General features: G+C 40.9%; 2 protein-coding genes across 6 annotated transcripts; one reads left to right on the top strand and one right to left on the bottom strand.

Annotated features, from left to right (window-relative positions):
• The first annotated feature begins 1,428 nt into the window (after positions 1-1,428).
• Positions 1,429-7,747, top strand: csf3a (colony stimulating factor 3 (granulocyte) a). Of its 4 annotated transcripts, none has more exons than XM_039787315.1 (5): positions 1,429-1,505; positions 6,062-6,234; positions 7,063-7,170; positions 7,263-7,403; positions 7,494-7,747. In XM_039787315.1, exons 2-5 carry the CDS (start codon positions 6,082-6,084, stop codon positions 7,680-7,682), a joined length of 591 nt encoding a protein of 196 aa, XP_039643249.1. In that variant the 5' UTR covers positions 1,429-1,505; positions 6,062-6,081; the 3' UTR covers positions 7,683-7,747. The 4 variants fall into 4 exon arrangements, with proteins under 4 accessions (XP_039643249.1, XP_039643247.1, XP_039643246.1 ...); XM_039787313.1 differs by lacking the exon at positions 1,429-1,505 and adding an exon at positions 5,519-5,573; XM_039787312.1 differs by lacking the exon at positions 1,429-1,505 and adding an exon at positions 5,584-5,660.
• A 1,052-nt stretch (positions 7,748-8,799) lies between these two features.
• On the bottom strand, positions 8,800-23,316 carry med24 (mediator complex subunit 24). 2 transcript variants are annotated; one of them, XM_039788602.1, is made up of 26 exons: positions 23,181-23,316; positions 22,750-22,880; positions 22,565-22,647; positions 22,441-22,479; positions 22,269-22,342; positions 21,324-21,547; positions 20,886-20,997; positions 20,587-20,737; positions 19,446-19,559; positions 16,806-16,859; positions 16,545-16,627; positions 15,695-15,781; positions 15,383-15,494; positions 14,942-15,084; positions 14,737-14,774; positions 14,542-14,624; positions 14,085-14,263; positions 13,102-13,201; positions 12,546-12,721; positions 12,163-12,427; positions 11,446-11,627; positions 11,265-11,358; positions 11,000-11,099; positions 9,742-9,822; positions 9,420-9,568; positions 8,800-8,965 (listed from the first exon to the last, which is right to left on the bottom strand). In XM_039788602.1, the coding sequence occupies exons 2-26, from the start codon at positions 22,877-22,879 to the stop codon at positions 8,849-8,851; spliced, it is 2,970 nt and encodes a 989-aa protein (XP_039644536.1). In that variant the 5' UTR covers position 22,880; positions 23,181-23,316; the 3' UTR covers positions 8,800-8,848. The 2 variants fall into 2 exon arrangements, with proteins under 2 accessions (XP_039644536.1, XP_039644537.1); XM_039788603.1 differs by having other exon boundaries at positions 15,383-15,482.
• Positions 23,317-23,352: the final 36 nt, after the last annotated feature.

Here is a 23,352-nt window from a genome sequence, read left to right as displayed (position 1 = left end):
AGCTTGCCCTGCCTGTTACCTTAGACACGTTACACTGGTGTGAGCATTACAACTGCTGGGTAATGGGACACAAAGTGGGGGATAAGGTGACGCATCCAATCCCACAGAGCGCGGCCCTGTTTGGTGTTGGGTTGCAGGTGAAAATGCTGTTCCTGGGGACTCCGTGATTTCATGGATTTCCCAATGAGGTCAGTGAAGTGACAAAACATCACTGTCAATAATCTGCGATGGTGTCCTTTTTTTGGTGTCCTCCTGGGGGGTGGATTCGAGGAGGAAACGCACATATTAGAGCTGAAGGAGAAAACGCTGTCTAATGGTCCTAACTTCATTTTGTGCAACTCAGCGCCCCCTGTTGTGGAATAGGTGTACGAGGTAAATAAATGCCTTTATGTCTGTTTTCACATTATGATTAACATTTATTAGTCAAAGCATCGAGAACCAAAAACACACAGTCGTAGCAGCAAACAGCAGTGCTTCATAATAAGGGCATCTGTTCCAACGGGGCCGGATTAAGCCAGTAGTGGGGTCCAGGGACAAAATAAGATGTGGGACCCTATTTAGGCCCCCAACCCAGTCCCAGAAACCAACTGAAATACTACCTGCCCCAGGTGTGCTGTAAGTTAGTTCCTCAAACTCAAATGTGTTTAAGAATATGTACCACGTACAGTATATCAACTGAAATATTAAAGGTATTATACTAGAATTGACATTTGGCCTGTCTACAAATTGAGCATACTAATCCACATAACAGCATTTTCAGTGGGTAAAGAAAGAGTAGAAGTGCAGGATTTCATTATTAATCCCCATTTATGGGTATTAAAGTACGTATCATACCACAACATCTCAAAATGTAATGTTGAAATGCCATACAGTAATGTACAAGTGGTTACTCATACAGCTATTAGACAGTAAATGGATGTTACAATTGCAACATAGACATATTGATGAGTGATTACTGTAATACTATGCTTAACTAAAGCACGCAAGGTGAAATGGCTGAAATGTGAGTATTGACTGGTTTAATGAACATTATATACAAGATGGCTATTGCACAGTATGTGGATTTGTATGCTAAAAATTGCTATGTGGACAATAAATCTTATTCTAGATTCAGACATGTGACCTACTAGCTAGTATGACATTGAATTTAATGTAGGTCCAGATTCTCGGTGTGGATATACCCTTAGGCATTGATTATCTTTTGTGAAATCTGTAAAAGCAAACATAAAGAATGCTCGACTGATTTCTCATTAAAGGTTTTAACCTGTTTATATCGCTATCGTAAGATTACACCTGAGACATGTCACTAATATGTCAAATTCAGCTGATGAAGGTGTCTTGTATCTGTGTGAGAATTGTTGTGGAATTACAAATCACGTCATCATCGTGTTTGTTGTGAAATCATTTCCTGAGCAACGTCCATTTCTGTCTTCTTTCCTCTTTCCTCTGTGGAAGAACAGAGACTTTGGTCAACACATATCCTTCCAATCGGGTCTACAGTTGAGGTAAAAACCATTTTGCAATTTCTCGGTTGCATCATTTTACGAGAGACTGAACAGCTCAGCATTACTGTTACTCCATGTGAAATCAGAGGACACAATCGGTCACAAAAAGCTGGTTTCAAAAGAGATCTAACCTGGACGTCCGAGTAGATCAGTGGTATCAGTCGTACCATGTAGAGTTGTCTTTGGAGCTGATGCTCTGATGTTATTTCAAACTTTCCTGATTTTGCACTAATGGGAAAAACAACATTAACACTTGAGTGGGGAAAAACCCCTTGCACTCAAACTCGTGCATGCTTCCTGTTTCCGCTTTGTCGTGCGCCGCTGAAAAAAATAGAGTGGTGCGTGATTTCTCGCCATGAATTCTGGCACCTCTGGGCATCTCTGTGCTCCTTCATGGAAGGATCGTAGAGATGCCTTTAGAGGCCCACTTGCTCGGAAAGCTTGCACTCGAACTCCTCCTTGCACTCGGCCTTCCTGTTTCCGCTTTGTCGCGCGTTGCTGGAAAAAATAGAGTGGTGAGCGCCCTCTGCTCGCGCACTTTAAATCCTGGTGCGCCAGCGAGATCTGTGTCGTTTTAACGTCACATTGGCACACGCCAGCTCGGCTGCAGCAACTGTAAAATGGCCTTTAGCAGTCAGTGTTGTCGAGTGGGAAAGACATATGGTATTTCAGCACCAGAGTGCAAATGTTTCTGCTCACAGGATTGATGTTCTGCATGAACACTAGTACTAATGTTAACTTGAATTAGTGCCAGTTCCTTCAGGCCAAATGCTTTTAGTACTGTAAAAATGTTAGAAGACATTTACTTATCTGCTAAGAGACCACTGCAGATGAACAAAAAGCATTTTTTTTATGCAGAAAACATTTAATATCAACATCTTTTGTGAAAAGTCCCAGGGCCCAGGATTAACCCTAAACCCTTTTTTTCAACACTGAGTAATTTTACAGACATCTTTGGGCTCTCTAAACCCATGTCCTTTAATGGCTTCCTGGGTAATCTAACACGAAAAAAAAGAATCTGTATATCACAAAAATGAGTGATTTAGGAAGTGAGGGCTGAATGCAAAACCCCTTTCTTTTTTTTATTGTGGATAATCTCCTTGCCTAACACCTCTAACCTCTTCAGTCCCTTTAGATTGACCTGTGGGTCCATCTTCTAAATGCCTGTTAAAGAGCCGAGCATTGTTCATCGCTTCATAACCTTAGTTTAAATTCCTATTAGTACAAACACGGCATACTAAATCTAATGGAAATAAACTTGTTGTAATGTTGACATAAAAAGGTGACACTGTGTTATGGATTAAATGAAGCATCAGAGTGCATGGCTTCAATGGTTACAAAGGTCGGACATACTCGTTTATGCAGCTTTTCCCTGTCCAGCAAGTTAAAGGCGAGCTAGCCCATTGTTCCACCGCTACAACCAAACAGTGTTTCCAACTGGGTCATTGACAGGTCGGACATACTTGGTTATGCAGCTTTTCCCTGTCCAGCAAGCTAAAGGCGAGCTAGCCCATTGTTCCACCGCTACAACCAAATAGTGTTTCCAACTGGGTCATTGACGGGGCCATAGAGCGAGGCCTCAGGAGTGAATAATGCCCTCCTTTCATGTGCAGGATTGATTGGAGATCAGACCAGTGTGGATTTCAGGGATCAGATTTGACAGCTTCACTTATACTACAGCCGTTCAAGCATGGCCAGATGTAACATAGCTACACTGACTGATCAAGGGGCCTCGTGTCAGAGCAATAAGCAAACCAATCTGTTACAATAGAGGCACAGAATTGACCCACGAGGTAATTACATATCTCTCACCACAATAGTATGATGTCGGGATTTTACAATTTGGAAATGAGGATTTAATGGATAACTTGAGGTGGTTAAATAATAGGCGGTTCGACAATTTGTAAAATACACTTATTCACTTTCTTGCAGAGAGATAAGAAGATCGATACCACTCTCATGCATGTGCGGTAAATCCTTAGCTGCAGCAGGTTAGCTTAGCTTAGCATTAAGACTGGAAACAGGTGGAAACAGCTAGGATGGCACTGTCTAAATGTTTGTAATTCGAGCATCACCTCGAACCTTTTGCCTGGAAACCTGTCTGTTTTTGTATGGATTAAACAAGCAAAGTAAAACATGCTAATTAGTGACTTTTTAACCTTTGGAAAGTGCCAGGCTATCTGTTTCCCTCTGTCACTTTCAGTCTTAATGCTAAGATACAGACATGACACCGGAATCGATTCTTTTCATCTACCTCTCAGCAAGAAAGCAAATAAGAGTGTTTCTCATAATGTGGAACTAATAAACTGAAAGCTCAACAATAAACATAATTCCACCAGATGGCACAGTTGTATCTGTCAAATCTTGAAAATCAGAATGTCATAATGCTCTTTTTTTGAAGTTTTGTTTGAGGTTGGCTGTTGTGTCATGACAACCAGGGAAATACAGCGGTGTGTAGAGCGTACATCTAGGTTGTTAAATTTCCCAGTCTATTTATAGCGAGTCAAACGCTACAAGTCATTTGCCAAAGAATCACGATTGCCCAAAACACGCACATTGACCACAGACATCATAATGGAAAGAAAAGATTCCTCCCCAAAAAAACCTAGATTTCAGAAACAACTATGATTTTAGTATTTAAACACTTTCAGTTTCCATTTCCCTCTTAACTGCTGTCAGAGGAAATGCCAGTTTCCTCTCTCTTTATGAATGACCCTGAGATATTTTTTTTGGACTCAAACTACAAGCTGTGACATCAATAGACAAAAAAAAAAAAAAATCAGTAATGAAGGAATGCCAGTTCCCAAAATGAAACTCTTAAATTGTGTTATTTTGGAGGTTTACGCTGAAAATGTAATTGCATAATAGAACTAAAAAACTACTTTTACCCTTTTATTTATTTATTTTGTTATATTATCCTTCTGGTATATCTTTGTTTTAACCTGTTTAACATATTTTTGAAATTCATTTTAATAGTTCATCTTTGACTTACTATTTTTAGATAAAATAAATAACATATCAGTTTTTATGTTAAGTTGTTTTATTTGTATTTCTTTGTGATTATACAATGATTGTATGTATGATATGTAACTCAGTGGGTCTTCCTCTGCTAAATAAAGGTTACATTTCAGAATCAGAATCAGAATCAGAAATACTTTAATAATCCCAGGGGGAAATTGTTTTAACATCAACCTGACCATACTGACCATACATTTGTGGTGGATTGTGTTTGTAAATTGCTATAAAAAATAAAGTTTACGATACTTTTTGATTCATAAATTAATTAAACAGAACAGAAACAGATCAAATATTCAATTTTGCAGTCAACCAGTCATAAAAAACAAACGCTACGCTCTGCAGTGCCCTGCTACGTCCTGTAACACCCTGCAGTGCCCTGCTATGTCCTGCTATGCCCTGCAGTGCTCTGCTGTGCCCTGCTACGCCCTGTAACGCCCTGCCAGGAACTACTACAACTATTATTTCTGGTCATAGTTCCATTATATTTATTGTGACTATTATTGCCATTGTTCATCACACCCCCAACCGGCACCGTCAGACACCGCCTACCTTGAGCCTGGGTCTGTCTGAGGTTTCTCCCTAAAAGGAAGTTTTCCTCACCACCCGAGGTTTCTCCCTAAAGGTTTTTCCTCGCCACTGTCGCACTAAATGCTTGCTCCTGGGGGAATTACTGGAGTTGTTGGGTCTTTGTAAATTATAGAGTGTGGTCTAGACCTTTACTCTATCTGTAAAGTGTGCTGAGATAACTCTTGTTATGATTTGATACTATAAATAAAATTGAATTGAATTGAAAGGTCAACAAATGGGATTTTATCAATTATCAATTACCATCATTTGAATCCAAGTAAATTGGCCTTTTACATAGAAAAAAAAGACAAGGCTTTGATAAAAACCTCCCATAGTGAGATTCCTTGAAATGACCAAATGACGGGAAACCCCACTATGGGCCGGCTCTATATAAGACTATTTGTACTATCAATCATGGATAGTGTTCACTTAGGGTCAATACGTAAAGACGTTCCTCAACACAGGCCATGAACATTCTGATTGGTGAGTAGTGGTGAGGCAATGCCTGTAAAATGTTGCTTTCTCTTCCTCTGCGGACCCTCTCCAAACACAGCAGAGACTCTGAAGGAAGTAAGACACTAGTGTGTTTGGATTATCTGTTTACTGGTATTATTACACAGTTCATTTTAAAGCATCTGGACCTGTTTTAATGAGTAAATAGTTTCTTTATTTTAATGTTACATCTGCTCAAACAGTCCCTATGTTTAACTGTTGTAGGCACTTTTGGCTTAGATTTCACATTACAGTGTACTATTCTCAACTCATGCAGCTATTTTAGCCTGGGGGGGTGGGGGGGTCAGGGCATGCCCAGTGTTGCAGGCAGAGGAGCTGCTGAGGAGAGAGAGCCAGGCTTTGTTCTGCCCTTTATCCTCCTCTGCCACACACACACACACACACACGTTGTGCTGGATGTATAAAGGAGATTGTTTTGATTTCTCGACGGTGACGTATTGATTTTTCTTTCCCTGCAGTTTTCTTCATTCCCTGCTACATGGCCACGTTTGCCCGCAGCGCACCTCTGCCGGAGGGGAACATACTTGTTGAGGGTGCGCAGTTTCAAGAGATCGTGCAGAGGAGCCGCACCTTGTTACAAAAGATCCTGCTCTCCATTCCCGACACACACAAATCCTGCATTCACACAGAGGTGGGATACAGTAGATACGTGCTGGTTTTTCGCACAGTTTCGCTTTGATTTGAATATGTTTTAGGCAGAGCTCTATAGGCTGCTGTGTGTTGGTGATAATCAATCAGTGCAGGTCTGTCTATGAGCCCACGGCATGGTAGAACTGGGCACATGTTACTAGTCTGACAGGCTGTTGAATAAGTTAATGTCTATGCAGCACTGTGCTTTATATTTCTCAGAAGTTGTAACTAGTATACATTTGTGCCAGTATGTGATGAGTTATTATCGAACTGCTGCTAAAAGGGACCAGCATCAATCTCTAAATTGTCAGGATCTATTGCCTGAATCCTGCTAAAACCTTCACAGTGATGCCCACATTTAGTTTTTACTCTTTTGCACTAAGTACTTGGGTGTAATTTTGAGGTACTTGAGTATTTCTATTTTATGCAACCTAGAAACTTGTACTACATTATATCCATTTAACATATATACTAGTTACTTTACAGATCAGACAAAGGCCATAATGATCTTATGTCTATATTGTTATTATATAATTATATGATGCATCATCCAGATTAAACTACCCAAAAGTAAATAAGAGAAAAAAATTAACTCAACTTTTGATACTCGTAGTAAAAGTAGTTTTAATGCACAACTTTTACTTGTAATGGGGTATCTTTACATTGTTGTGGTATTACTTCTTTTACTAAAGTAAAGGATCTGAGAACCACTGTTTTTATTTTTCATGAAGTACATAGGCCTTCCAACACATATCAAGGCAATGTGTGCGTCCTGTTGCGTACCGAGCTACAATCTATCCATAACATCCATGTTATCTCTCCACCACAGACTCTACAACTTAATTCCTCCGAAAACGCAAAGCTTGTGATGATGGCATCCACCATTGGCATCCCCTCTGCTCCTGTAGTCACAGTTGTGTCAGAAAATCTCACTTTGGTAAGCATCTACCAGGGGAATTATTCTGTGAAATGAAATGAGTGTTACAGAACAGATAATGTGACCAGTTTGCGGTTATTCTTTTCAATTAGGAGACCAGTTTGACACGAATGTCCGAGGGTCTTCAGCTGCACAGGGCCTTACTGAGCTCCGTCTCTCCTCGGCTAGAAAACAAAGACAAGGTGACTGTGCTACAGGCAGACATCAGAGACCTCGTCATTCAGATCAATAAGGTAGAATACTACTTCTAAATCACTGTGATTCTTGGTAAACGATCCTTTCCTTTTAGGCACTGTCATGATGTTGTTTTGTGTGTCTTGCAGATGCTTAAAATGATCCAAGCAGAGGCAGTAGTGCAGCCCTCACCAACCCCCGTAGCCTTGCGTCTGCCAGGGGAATACGAGGTTCAGGTGGCAGCACACCTGACCCTGGTGCAGCTCCAGTCCTTCGGGCAGGACACGGCCCGCTTCCTCAGGAGTCTGGACCACAGCAATGAGGACACAGAGAGCTGACCACTGACTTTGGTTCATGTCCAAAACATGCCTTATTCTGCCATTTTTTTTTACCATAGTATTTATGTATTTATGTTACATTAATATTTATAATTTTTTTTTATCAATTTCTATTTTTTTATTTATTTATGTAATATTTATTTAGTGTATTTATTTATAACAATAAATGAAAATTAAATATATATAATATATACTGTACATATATCAATAGTAAATATAAAATAGTTCAAAAGCTAGAGCTATAATTTTATAGTAAAACAATAATGTATAGCAAAGCCATACTTTTCAATATCTCCTTGCTGTCAGAGACATCTATAAACTTTATCAACTGTTAACACTCATTTTAGGGGGTTGGGGGCACGTTAAGAACTATTTATACATCCTGTTAAATGTTAAAATGAAACTAATTATTTTTGTATGATTCTGAAAACACTGTTTGCATTTTCCGGAAAAGGGAATAGTTCCTTTTTGTCAATGACCATGCATAATGACACATCAAGCACTAGCAGTGGGTCATGCTGAAGCATGCTCTCACTGAAATTCATCTTAATTTTCAGTTGAGCTAATACTGTAATAAAGAAGTGCAACTAAAAGTGAAGTAGAAGCTTCTGTGTCATTATTTCCACTACGCTGCCAGACAGATTTCCTTGAGGAAGTGTTGCAAGAAGTGGATGATGACCACGAGCTTATGTCACTTAAGTGGGTGGCACAACCACCACCTCATGTAGTGTCATGTGATGGCCTCGCTGGCATGTGATCATCATCACCAGGGTTTGCAATCACAGCGGCTGTAACTTCCAAATGTGATGTAAGTTACATCACATCATATTATGGTTACATCATGTAACCATAATATGATCTTAAAAATATGATAATGGAAACTCACTTTGAGTTAAGTAAACACTGGTGAGTAGAACCAGAGGATTGTCATTATGTTTTCTTTTTATTTAAAAACTTATTTACACATTTTAGTGGGAAAACTATCATAAAAAAACAATAGCAAAACAATGTTTACAGAGACATGGTTATAAACATTGTATTTTCCAACAAAGAATCCCTTTAAATGGATGATTCACCCAGGTTCAGAGCTACTCGTAACAGAAAATAAAATATTAACTTTTTTTTTTATCCTTTCTTTTTTTGTACTTCACCCACTGGGAGGGGGTTTACAAGGCAGAGATGGCCTTGGCAGCTACTCTTCTCCCCAGTGGCAGAGTCAGGTCAGTGATGGCCAGGACAACTCTAGGTTTGGCCAGAGCAGGCAGCTTCACCAGCTCAGAAACCTAGATGCACAAAAAAAGACAAATAAGCATTCTTTTTTTTTTAAGAAACATGCATCATGTTGCTCAAGGCAGGTTTTAACTCTTGATCTGTGAATAGTCTCATGGTTACAGGCTCCCACAAAACCATTAGGCTCATACACAACAGCTCCACCAAAGTGACTTTTAACCACTCAAAACACCAGGCTCTCCCTCTCACCAGGTTTTCTTAACTTGGTGCAAATTCACACATGGATCAAATTCTGAGCGTGACCGACCCTTGGATTCTCTCGCACGCTGAGATTTTCTCTTTACCAAAGCACTCAATCCTCAAAAATGTCTTTGCAACCAAGCAGAACAAACAAAGTTTATGAAGAAATTCCAAACCCTTTCCCAATGTCTGACGTAACAGCCACTCATCTCCCTCCTTATCTTTATCCTTCTCGCTCCCAGTTTCTCCTCCCAGCTCATAACTCACCATTGTAAAGGGCATGAACTGCAGGATGCTTCCTCGACTTCCCTGCTCCAGGCACTCAACACACTCCTCCATAAAACTCTGTACAAACTGGGTGTGAGGGCCCGCCATCTTAGAGCCCAGGATGGAGGAAATGAGGAGGAAAAGGTTGGCTGAGGAGTAGAGAACAGGTGGTATGAATTGTCATGGTTGAAGTAATCGCATGTCTGTGTTCATGGCATTTCCCTATAGTGATGAGCTGTTATTATATCAGACGGTTGGTTCATTTCTCTGTGCAAGGGGCAGGCAAAAAAGGACTGTATGTGGACATGTAGCACAGACTCACCCAGGACTCGGTTGAGAGGGTCCCTCATGTTGACAGTGTGGAGCTGGGAGGCAGAGAGGGAACTGCTCATTGATCGGTCTCCTATGAGAGAACATGTGACGTTAGAAAACAGCGGAAGAACTGACAAGTGTCGTTTTCATTTAATTTTTTGTTATTTGAGTAAAAAAAAAAAAAGTTAAAATACACATACACAAAACAAAAGAATGTCAACAGGGAAGTTAAAGTTAACCGTGAAGTATTTTGTTGGTGGTTAACAAAAAGGCCGTCTTGACTAAAGACATGTTTTTTTTTTAGTTTTTTGTTTTTTTACAATGGAATGGGTGGAACTCATTTGACTTTGGGTAAAATTCCCAAAACTGAATGCTCATTACATTAGTCAGGTTGATAGCAGAATGATGAGAGTAGTTTGGAACCACAATGCCTCTATGGTTCTCAAAATCAATCTTCCTCCTGTTGGTAAAGGGACTATATGTAACTTTTACACGTTTCTGAAACTGTGTAATGTTCCAACTGATGATCATGAATGACCTGTAACAGCAAACGAGACTTACAGTGAAAAGAACGCTAGTTTTATATAGTTTTTATTAATGCCTTTGCCCGGGTCAGATTTTTCCCGCCACGTCACAAAATGACTTTCGGCAGGTAGACCGGCTCTACAGTCACACATTCTGACGGGTCACAGATTCCGGCTGAACACCGGAAAAGCCTGTTTTAGCCTATCCAGCCAGGTAAAAGGTAGCAGGAGTTTTCTTTATATAGGCCTAATTGTATTTAAATTTTATTTTAGAAGCTATCTACTGTAGTTATGGCTGATACTGGGGCAGGGCCATCACAGAAAAAAAAAGGAAAAAAAAAAAAAAAAAAAAAAAAAAACCCCCCCCCCATCAAACACATCGGGTCGGGCTTTCAACAGATGGAGACAATTATGGGATTGTAAATGATTCAAAACCGACCCCAAATTGGCCTTTAGGTATGTAATATGACTATTTCCTTCATAAAATAACTTTATAATGCGCAAAGTGGTTGTACATCAGTAGCCGTCATTTAATTACGTCCCCCTTTCATTTAGCGCAGACGTTTTGTTAGTGTTGTGTTGGCCTACTATTTTCTGTTCCCTTGTCCCCCTGTACCTGTGTACAGCGTCCTTGGGTTTTATGAAATGCACTATATTAATCTAAGTTATTACGTTTGTTGCTACAACAACTCTTAATGCTTTGGCAGACTGACACAGCCACAGGCTTCACATTAATAGACTGACCTGGACTGGAAAGGGCAGCAGGCTCATCCTCATTGGAGCTGAGCAGACGCATGAGTTTAGAGGGTTGAGTGTCATCCAAGGGAAAGAGGCTGTTGTAGTCCTGCAGCCAATAAGGAACATGTTAGAATACGTTGGGTTAGAGAGCAATTATATATGCAATTAAAAAGGAATTAAATCTGAGTATTCACACACTTTGTGTCATTTTCTCACACTGAAAATAGTATTTCCATTAGTAAAATTTTTTTTTTGCTTGAGTGACTGTTACCTCAATATCTTCTCGTTGCCTTTTGCGCTGACGAGCAGAGAACGAGCCTTTGTGGTGAGACGAGTAAGAGCTGAGTGCGCACCACACAGACAACCTGAGGAGCCATCGTGAGAGTAAAGTTAACACCAGATCCCAAAATAGCAACGCCATCGTCACATCACAAGTATTAAGCTTCACTCACTTGGCCAATGCCTTTCCAGGGGGGTCCGCCAGGCTGTGCCAGTGGGCTGAGTCTGTGAGCAGGTCGGGCAGTATGGTACCCAGCAGGGTGAGGGTGATCTGCTGAGTGTCCAGGCAGAAGATGCTGTAGAGTAACTCCACCACCCGGTCGGCCCACTCCTGTCGAGTCTCCTTCAGCAGCTCCTGAAATAAGACGCAGTGCTCCGATTAGACACATGAGTAATTTGACGGTCACGCTCTAGTTAAGGTCTCTTTGTGTGCGCCTTTGATACCATAAGATTATGTTTTCATCATCTTAAAAAGGTACTGTGTGGAGTTTAGGACCACTAGCGGTGTGATTGAGCAACGTTTTTTTTTTTGTGGATCCTTGGTTTGATCTTAATTAATTTTAGATAGTCAATTAATTGATAAATAGAAAATTATTCAACGACTTGATTTTGATAATTGGTTAATCAGTTAGGTAGTATTTCCTTGTCTTATATCATAGCAAACTGAATACATCTGGGTTTTAAACTGTTGGTCAGACAAAGCAAGACAATTACAGAAGATCACCTGAGGCTGTATTAAATAGTGATGGCCATTTTTTCCCCCCCGCGATTAATCAAGAAAATAAACAGCAGACAAAATGATAATGACTGGTTAGTTGCAGCCTTTAAACACAGCTAGTGTGGCTGTTGTTGATCCTCAAGCTATCTGCACCCTTTTCTTGGTCCCCTACCTTGACCAAATTGTTTGTGAACCAGAAGACCCCGCCCATGTTGAGAAGGCTCTCAAACAGATGCAGGGCCCGGCTGTCCACCCAGCCTTTGCGCAGCACCGTCTGGAACTGCTTGCTGAGGGCCACATGGATGGGGTCTTTGGCCGGCAGCAGGTTGCGGTAGGGGATCGGCTCCTGGCCCTCCACTGGGGGGCGCAGGGTCGCAGCCGTTTGTTGGAAGACGTCGGCACACATGTGCTCCATGATGGAGCTCATAATAATCACCCTGGTGAGAGAGGACATCATTGTTAATTCACGTATTAATGGTCTGTGAAGGAGAACGCATCTGATCATGGGCTAAAGTAGTATAAGTAAGTATAAGTGTGTGTTTCAGTTGTTTGTACCGTTCATTGTAAAACTGCAGAGTGTTCTCCCCATAAAAGGGGGTCACGAGCTGCCGAATCATAGTCTGCGGCTTCTCCCTCTCATCCCTCCCCAGCATCCTGACGTGGGCCACCAGCCAGGCCACCGCACAGATTGCCATACTGCACACCTTCCCCTTGATGTTGTCAGTGATCTTCTACACTCAGAGAGAAATGACAAAGAAAAAAAAAAAAGGAAGAAAGGATGTGGTTAAAAGAGAGAGCGGATTCTGACTAAAACGGCATCCTTCCACATTTAGTGATACGAAAACTTGAATGGATTGGCGAAAAAAATGAGAAGTCCGCTTCAAATATCAGCCTTCAGAGCGTCACTGCTGTTGCAAGTTCTTACACATGGTTATTTGCCAATTTCCAGAGAATATTTCATGCTTACTTGAGAAATGAGTCAAACTGCAAAAGTTCGTAGCTATGCAGTGGCTAGGGATGTTACTCGTACTGCCTAAGCATCATGTGAGCTTTCAGGAAATCTCCCAAAATATTTTCCAGTCACAGGAAGGAGCATTAAAGTTGAACAGACCTGTACTGCCTCCACAGAGAGAACACCGTTCTCCCACGCATTCAAAACTTCCAAGATGGCTGCCGGCGTGCTGAGGCAGATTTCATGCCATTTCACCTGACTGTCACAACAACAGATAACCGTCAGACAAAGTTCCATATTTAGAGAATTCATTACATAACTGAAATGAAAATGAAAATAATAAAATGAAACGCTAACGTACTCCGCAGGTCGTTACCGCACTCGATGCTTCGTCTAGAATCTGATGTGGAAACTTTTAAAGTCCTAGTTTATAAGACACCAGTGTGAAGCAGTGCCCACCAAATGTTCAAAACAAAGATCAAAAAGTATCAAAAGCAGAAGTCTAAAAATAAAAAACCCAAATGAAATGGAGTCACTACTGTAAAAGTCATGTGCCCTTTTATTCCTATCACAATCACTATTATTGCATGGTAATGAAGTTTTAGGGAGGAATTATATTCGACAAATACATTTACAGTATATACACTAATGTCTGCTGGCAACCACTGTACATTATATTGAGTTCTAAACCATTAATTAAATGTTTATATTCTATAAATACAAATGCTAAATAACGGTGCTTAAAGTGTACTGTTTGGTGGACGGCTTGGTTCAGTGATAGAGCAGGTGCACATATACTGAGAGCTTCATGCCACAACGCAGAGGTCCTGCAAGTCTTCCCCCTCTCTCTCCCCTGTCTCACCTAGCTGTCCTGTTAAAAATTAAAAGGCGGAAAAGCCCAAAAAATAATCTTTAAAAAAAGTGTACCGTTTGAAGAATGTGCAAATTGCTACAGAGCTGAAATGAATGGATACCAATGGTTTGTAAGGGAGGTAAACACTCTTTAAAAAAAAAACCTATCAAACAGGTATTCCAAAGAAATTGTCATCATTGGGGTAAAGTAGGATAAGTGATTGAGAGTAAAAAGGATTAAGCATGCACAAAAAAACTGTTCTTTAAATTAAGATTAGTCTGCAACTTACACTAGTTTCATCTCTGAGGAGTTGTTCAGCAGGGTGACCAGGCTCTCCACTTTGCCAGGCTCTGGTCTGAAGCAGGGGTGGTCTGGGTTTAGAGTCTTGCCCTCTTCAGGCATACATGTCTGCAGCCATGTTTCAAAGAAGGGTGTCTCCCCTGAAGGGCTGGGGTCTGACAGGATCACCTGGAAAGGAGAGACACAGGGCAGCCGTGTGCTCTATGAATCGCTTTAGGTTTAATCAATTAAAATGGACACATGAAATAGATCTAATCAATATTCTGTTCAGCGAGCAGAGATGCTGCAGAATACCTTAGGTCACTTCTACAAAGCCCTGTCTGCACATTGTGTGGCCTTACACTGAAAGAGCAGGCTGATTTGCTCTGAAATTCACATTGAATACTACTGTACCCATTAACATCAATATACTCTTTTCTGACAAGCTTGAATTGACACAAACTAACCTCAGAACCATATGTCTGCACCACATGGCAGAGCATTAGGAAGGAGATGTCGAAGAGCAGGGCCCGTACTGACGCAGACTTGGCTGAAGGAGAGCAGGGAAAATCCTCAACGTTAGGATCTCATTTAATACAAAATATGTCAATGAGGAGAGCAATCCCCACATTGGAACATGTCACTCTTGCATTTGAACTCACATCCTTCGCCGCTGATGTGCTTGGGAAACTCATTAAGCCTAGAACAAAGAGGAAACACATTACAAGCTATGAAACATCTTGTTAAAAATCCACTTCTTAGGCCAACTGGAGTTTTCACCATTTCACTGGTACGTAAGTCAATATAGGAGTCATGATTTCGGGGACTATTTGTCTTCCCTTGCAAATCTATTTTGCATTTACTCACTTAATGAACTTCCGGGCAAAGGATTTGAGTTTCCCAGTGGCTGCTGCCGCTGCCAAGAGCAGATCTAGGCTCTTTCCAGACAACATGTGTCCCAGGACCCCCAAAAGGCCCTCAGGCGACTTGGAGTGATCTGCATCTACTGTCTAATGAACGAGAAAGGAAGAGTGATAATAATAATAATAATTTATAATAATAATGTATACTTTATTATTGCCGCAAGGAGAAATTTGTTCTTTTTTACTAAAGGTGTGTTCATTATAGTTCTTCCACTTGTATTTATTGACACATGACATTTAGTTTTTTTCTAGGCATGTAACTTTGATTATCTTCTTGTCGTTTACACTGAGATCAGACACTTTCATACATGTCCTTGATATTATACAGTTCATAGAATAAACTGAGAATGCCCTGTACAGTTTAGAACGGGTAATGGTGCTCTACCTTAAGAATATTGGTGACAGTGGGCTCAGCTCGCAGGATGAGACCAGGGTTAGGCTGGATGTTAGCATTTTCTGCTGTCTTTAACCTTGGGGCGAACTCCCTGTCCTCGGTCCTGAATCAAACGTGCAAGGGGAGAGGGACGGGAAGGTAGGGGTAGACGAGAGACAGAGGCGGGGTGGAAGGGTTGGGGGATACGGTGTATTGTGTGAATATGGTGAACAATACTTCCTCCACGATCACGTTAACTAAAAGAGTTCAGACAATGAAGAAAAGAGCCGTCGCGTGTGTTCATTGTGACATGGGAACCCGTACCGTTTTGAAGTGAGGCAGGCTGTATTTGAATCTGACAGCAGACCAAGCTTGTTACACTCCTGCAGGAGCATGCTGAGGCAGTCACAACTATGTAAAGAAGCACAAGAAAAATGTGTCATGTTGTCGGCTTACCAGGCATTTAACTGGCTTTTCTTATCTAGAACGTCTTAAGGCCCTGACACACCAACCCGATTATCGGCCGTTGGACAGTCTGGCAAGGTCAGTGACTCGAGTCTGTTCGGTGTGTTCCGTGCCGTCGTCAGTCGGAGGAGCCGTTGGCCTTCATTTGGGCTGATTTGACATGTTGAATCGGAAGGCGGGCAGTCTGATTGGTGGAGTGCTAACCCGGAAATGACGAGCGGGATGAGCGTGACTAGAGTCTCTCAAAATCGGATTTGTCGATCTGAAATGAAGACAGATTCAGCAACTGCATGGCCTATTTCTCGCTTAAAATGTTTTCAGAAACACGTTTTGGTGAACTATTTTCGTAAAATATGAGATCGTATTCCGAACAAGCCGCCACGATGGACTGGCTTTGAAATTTCGGAGAAGCCAGACCCACGTGACGCGTTCGTCCAATCAGTTGCCGGTTTAAATTTTTTGGGCGACAATACAGATTAGCGCCACCTGCTGTTATGGAGACGTATTACGTCTCGTCCACGCGCAGAATGTATGCTCAAGTCGGCTTCGCTTCGGTGTGTTCCGAGGCACTTTTTTTGACCAACTCGGGGAGGCAGTCACTACGACTGCCTTTTCTGCCAAAGGTCGGTCGTCAGGTTGGTGTGTCAGAGCCTTTACTATGACATTACAGGCAGTGAAGATGTTCGTGGCAATATTTTGGAGCACTTACTTGCATCTCTGATCAGCTTTGTCCAGCAAGGGTGTGAGTTTAAGTAAGTACTGAAATGCAATATTCACATCCTCCATGAAGTCCTGGAAAATACAATTTGCCGTGTTATTAAAAGTGATAGTGAAGGTTTCATCACATTACATTTCACACCACACAGTTATTGCTTTTTTTTAAGCCTGTGACTGCTTGGCAATACTAAAAGCTCATGATTGTGTCAAGTGTTCATTTGTTGGAAAGACATCAGTGAGTCAATTGTTGTACCTGTCCTTTGTCACCCTGAGGATACTTCTTTAGGCGGAGCAGAACTTGTGGAATCTAGTATAAAGAAACAGGAAATTAATTTCTTTAAGTGTGGTCAAGTTGCATGCGCACAGTAACAATGTTTCTGTCATTCTGTCACTGGTGCCAGATGTAGATCCGTTGACTTTATTTCACCCTTCACTAAATTGATTACTGCATGCAACAAAAACCTAAAGTCAATCTAGGCAGTCCACTTAAGACTATAAGGTGGAAATAATACTGAAAATACAAATATGGAAATAAACAAACTAATGAAGTTCAAATTTCGCTCAAATTGGCCACACTTTCGATATCAATTTAAAGGGGTGATAGAATGCAAAACCGATTTTACCTTGTCATAGTTGAATAACAACAGTTCGGGGGGGTAAATAGGACATACATAGAAGCTCAAAGTCCCATTGACACCCCTTTACTATGAAAATCTCATATTTTGAAACTGCCGCTGAAAACGGGCGAATCCCAACAAAGCTGGAAGTTGACGTCAACCTCCCAAAAACCGGAACCTTTGTCAGCCCATGGGTGTATTAAGAGAACGGTCACGCCCCAACATTTAAATAGGCTACACAACTGACCTGAGATCAGGTAGTCTTCCGAATCTAGGTGGCGCAGATCTCTGCTATTCCATTACAAAATTCACTTCTGAAACTTTTTTATGCGAGAAATCAACTATTGCAAATTTTGTCCGACTGTGTGTCGGAATTCAGCGCCGGTGCTGCCTGTGTTGTTGCCTCGCCGCCAGACCTGCCTTCCTTCACACACCCTGGCCTGCTATGAGGTACTTGGAGCTCCGTCACGACTGGCAGCCCACAGCACTCCATACCCGCGCAAAGTCACTGGTTTTTGGATAATGGACTACTAAACGCCGGTGCTCTGACAGAGCTCCAGGACCTGCAGCTCCCCTCTTCCTGCTAGCTAAATGCCCGCTGTGTGTGAGTGAAAGCACGGTCAGCGAGCTTGTTACGCCAGCAATCTGTTACCACAGGTTCCAGTTAATCTTTTAATGTGTGTAATTATAATGTGTTGAGTTATTTAAACAAACGATTGGGGAAATAAACGCCGCTTGTCCCTGAGTCTCATTGATAGAGCCTGCGGCTGGATGTAGCTCTATCAATGAGAGCTAGCTCCTCTTAGAATTCCTCTGAAATTCACAAATATTCATTAACTTGAAATCGGACACCGTTGTTAGCTTTATAAGACCTTTAGGGAGATGTTGTATAAGTGGCGTGACGAAATTCAAACTGTAAATATACACAAATTTTGCGGAAAATGAAGCTAACTATCCGTGATTTGTAGCTAGCTAGCTACACATAGCTAGGATTGAAGGGACAGTCATAGCTAACGAAATCCCCACTGTTCACAAAAATTCATTAACTTGAAATCGGACACCGTTGTTAGCTTTATAAAGACATTTAGGGAGATGTATAAGTGGTGTGACAAAATTCAAACTGTAAATATACACAAATTTTGCGGAAAATGAAGCTAACTATCCGTGATTTGTAGCTAGCTAGCTACACATAGCTAGGATTGAAGGGACAGTGATAGCTAACGAAACCCCCACTGTTCACAAAAATTCATTAACTTGAAATCGGACACCGTTGTTAGCTTTATAAGACATTTAGGGCAGATGTTGTATAAGTGGCGTGACGAAATTCAAACTGTAAATATACTTTATGCCAAAAATGAAGCTAACTATCCATTATTTGTAGCTACACATAGCTAGCATGAAGGGACAGTCATAGATAACGAAACCCCTAATCTTCACAAAAATTCATTAACTTGAAATCGGACACCGTTGTTAGCTTTAAGACCTTTAGAGATATGTTGTATAAGTGGCGTGAAAAAATTCAAACTGTAAATATAGCTACTCTAGTTATGCCGACAGCTGACAGCCAGCCTAGATTAACTGGAACTGTTGTAAGAGATTGCTGGTGTAACAAGCTCGCTGACCGCGCTATCACTCTCACACACGGGCCATTTAGCTAGCTAGCAGGAAGAGGGGAGCTGCAGGCCGGGGTCTGTGGAGGAAGGCAGGTGAGGCAGTGAGGCAGCAACACAGGCAGCACCGGCAGCTGAACTCCGACACACAGTCTTACCAAATTTGCAATAAGCCATCAATTTTTCGTAAAACGTCCCATATTTGAGCTTTATATAGTTGATTTCTCGCCTAAAAAAGTCTCAGAAGTGAATTTTAATAACGTAATAGCCCGACAAACAATGTATAACTTTGCAGTGAGACCTGCTGTCGAGTCTCCCATGTGTTTCTATGTAGTTTGTTCAAACCAATCAGCACGTAGCTCATTCTGAATATTCATGAGCATACCATATTTGGAAGAAAAGCTCTTGTTCCAAATAGAGCCATATTCACAGGGTAGTTAAGGGCCTAATAAAATGGCATTCGGGCAGTTTTCAGCCCAACCAATGTTACATACCCCATTAGGAGACCTTAAGGAACAGTGTAAAATACCCTATATAATCATTCTATCACCCCTTTAAAGTGAAAAGGACAATAAACACTCCAGACTAAGCAAAAAAAGAAAGGCAGACAGAGGCAGATCACAAGTAGATAGAGGGAACAGTCCTCATCTTTGAAATAGATCTTACCTTGAGGAATGTGAAGGCAGTCCATTTGAGCTCCTCTGTGCCCTCTGGTGACTCAATAAGGCCGGTGAAGCAGGCCTTCCAGATCTCCAGGACAAAAAGAGGAGCAGGGATTCGCTGTGGAGGACAGACAATTTGAAAAGACTGCTGCCAAAAATAATAAAATACATACATACAATAGAGCAATCTTATATGCTTGTGCATTAATTCTTGCATGAAGAAACTGATAACTACAAGGACAGAGGCAAAATGAGAAATGGTCCAATAATGAAAGACAAATGGCCTTCCAGAGAATGTTGGACTCTTCAGATTTAGTTTGATCTTTAACTTCTTATATTCCTTTTTTTAATTCTCGGCATGACATACAACATTGGCCACTGATAAAAAAAAAAAAAAAAAAGTACCTTACAGTATACAATTTACTGCCATCATGCTATATTAATGTCAAGATATTTAAGAAGGCTTTATTGATTCCCAAGAGGAATTTAACACATTACACACAGACCCGAAATACACACACATGCACAAACAGGACCTATACACTAGGGGTGGGGGAAAAAATCGATACAGCATAGTATCGCGATATTTTTCGTGGCAATACTATATCGATACACAGATGTCAAGTATCGATCTTTTATGATATATGTGTTAGTCAGCCTGTCTGCTTGACAATCCCATTTTGCAGCAATAAAATGGAAGTGAGATCAACAGACAGAGAAATATATATTTTTAGATAAAACAGATAAATTGATAAAATTGTCCTTTGAGGACATCATTTGAAATTGGGAAACATTTGAAGTTGGAAATAAGGTAGTACATTGCAATATATCGCAGAATATTGCAATATTTTTAAAATCGCAATAATATCGTATCGTGACATAAGTATCGTGATGATATCGTATCGTGAGACCTCTGGTGATTCCCACCCCTACTATACACATGCATTATTGGAATGATGTCAGAGCGAGAGGGCTGCCAATAAACAAGCGCCCCGTGCCTTTGGGGGCTTGAGTGCCTTGCTCAAAGGCACCCCAGCAGTGTCCAGGAGGTGAACTGGCACCTCTCCAGCTACCAAAAGACAAGCACTTTACTTTCCCTGGCAGTTTAATGCAGATTTAACATTTCTACGCCACTAAATAATCACCTGCATTCTCTTGATCATCATCAGCTGCTCCACCAGTGGCTGGGTCTCGCCTGTCAGATTCATAGTCCCTTCCAGCATGACGAAGGCGTGCACTGATGGGAAGGAGGCATGGAACCTAGGGTCACTCTGCTCAGACAGCATCAGGGGAATACTGAGGAAAGAGTGAAGAGTTAGCATGACAAAGATTGATTGTGATGTTCTTTACAGTAATATATTGCCACGTCTAGGCTAAGCAGCGTCATGCCAAAGTTAAATTGATCTGTGTATTCAATATGCAGGAATAAGGTGGGAATCTTCACCCTTTTACTAGTGACAAGCTCTCCTCCAATTTAGTTCTCAATGTCTGGTTAGGGACACAGCCGAGGCCATCCGTCACTCTCAACACTGATTGCTCCACGCTGCTCCAGGAACCTTTGGAGGAGTAGCAGCAGAAACACAGTAAGATGTCTGGCACAACAATTATGCATAATAAGATTTGCAGACATCTAATATAAATGGTAATGTTTAATCTTAATGTTTCCCAGACAATCACTGGTAACTAAAACTGTCTCTTAAACTCAGAGAGATCTATCACCCAGGGAAACTCCATCAAATGTACCTTCAAGTTTGCAAATTGTTTTCATGTAGCTTTGACAGGGGAGAACCATAATCATATTGAAATATTAATATATATTTGTGCCCAAAAGCATTTTGCACAATCCTATGTAAACACAACTACACACACACAATCTTAACACCTTGTTCCTCCAGCCGAGCGATGTGGACCAGGGCTCTGTTCTTGGTGCTATTCATCAGATTGTAAAGCCTCTCCTGGCAGGCTCTCAGACTGGCCTCTGTGCTGGCTGATGGACCCAGTTCTCTCAGCTTCTCACAGTACCAGGCACAGCCCTGCAGCAGCCACACTACCACTCCCAGCAGAGCCCGACACAGCCCAATGCATTCCTCTGCTTTCCCGTGACAGCTTCAGAGTTAGAGATAAGAGGCAGTGAGGCAGAGATCGTTTAAATTAGAAGAAACTTATGTAATTTCCAAAACTAAACTAACAGTTTTTAACTAAGCAAATGTGCAGGCAAGCAGTAAAGAATAAAACATTATAAATACATCAAACTATTGCATGTCCAAGGAATATGGGCTGCTCATTTACTTAAGAGTTAGTGGTATGCAGCTGTAGCTGATGCTGTTATTAAAAGGAAACAAGTAAGATTTGATAACTAAATGTTAACTTGTGAGACAAGGCTGATCTTGGTATTATACAATGATTTTATCGCCTTAGTAGCAGCATTCTGGATGAGTTACAGGTTATCTGAGTGAAGTTGGCAATAGTCTAAGCAAGATTTAAATAAGCAATAACCTTTTTATTTTGACAAATTCTCAGCTTCATTAAACGTTATCTACATATCCCATTAAACACGTTTGTTAATAGTTACTATGCAATTAGTGAACACCAATACTACCCCAATTCACTGCAGATGATATTCTGAGACATAAATGTACATATCTGCTTACTAAATCTATTATGATTTCATAAGAAATTCTAAATTCATACAAGGCATAAGAATCTAGCATTAACATTGATGCAGTTATGTGTTAAGACGTGTTACACAGGTAACACTAAGGATGGAAAATGTAATATAAAGTTACTGATGGAGAAGGACAACACTGTCATGGATAATTTCACATACCTGAGACGATGGCAAAACATGTCCATTATCTCCAACAGTGATGTGACACACAGCTCCCGAGAAAAGTCATCAAACTATCAGAAAAGAGACATATTCATGAAAACCTCTCATATATTACAGTAAACTGCATGATACCATAATTTTGTGTAAAAAATATAAAAGTATAAATGACCTTGCTGAGGGCTGTAAGCACACTGGAATAAGACACCATCTAAGGAGAGAGAAAGTGACATTCATTACGGTTTTACTCACTGCCCAGTTACCATATTTTTCAATAACACTGCTTTTTGTCTCACCTGGGAACTTATAGCATATTTTAGGTAAGACAAAATAAGAGGGTTAGGAGAGGGACCAATCATCGCCTGCTCCATCAGGGCCTCTGAAATACACAAACAGCATTTAAAGCCACAATTAGAATTGACAAAAAGATAACTGGTGTAAAGAGTAATTATTAGCATGATGTCTTGGGAACTTCATTGACCTGCAAGGTTAAGGTAGTCCCATGTTGCTCCCTTTGGAAAGTTTTTCTTGATGTTAATGGCCCACTGGTAGTCACTCCATCGTTCCTTCCATGCCTGTAGAATGGCTTGCTTCAGATTGACCACCTTCATCCTGGTAAAAAAACGACCACGCACTCGTAAAATGATTCAACATTTCGAAGAGACAGCCATTCATGTTAAAGCTATTTCGCAGTAAACACCTATATGCGATACGCACTAGCTTACTTTAGCTAGTTTACTAGCTACGTTTTTCATTCATTTGGCTGGTTGACGTTAGCCGTTAGCTGCTGATGTAATTTATTAAATCATAAATTAAGATAAAGTTGTCTTGCTGGGTGCAAAAACACACGTATTCCACGGCAAATAAGACACAACCCAGTCGCACTATGTTATCACTAAATTACATGCTTACCTGACTTTTTCAGTTTTTCAAAACATAAAATATATTTGTTTGGAGCTCCTTTGCTTCACAGTTCACAACACAAAGAACGCCATTTTTGTTGTAAAAGACGTAGCTAAACGTTCATTGGCTTGTCTCTTGACGTCTCACTATTCTTTCCGCGGATTGGTTAGACAGTGCTGAA

Source organism: Perca fluviatilis, chromosome 21, assembly GCF_010015445.1.
Source record: "Perca fluviatilis chromosome 21, GENO_Pfluv_1.0, whole genome shotgun sequence".
Lineage (NCBI taxonomy): Eukaryota > Metazoa > Chordata > Actinopteri > Perciformes > Percidae > Perca > Perca fluviatilis.
Note: the sequence above shows the minus strand (reverse complement) of the source record. Positions and strands in the feature narration are given on the sequence as shown.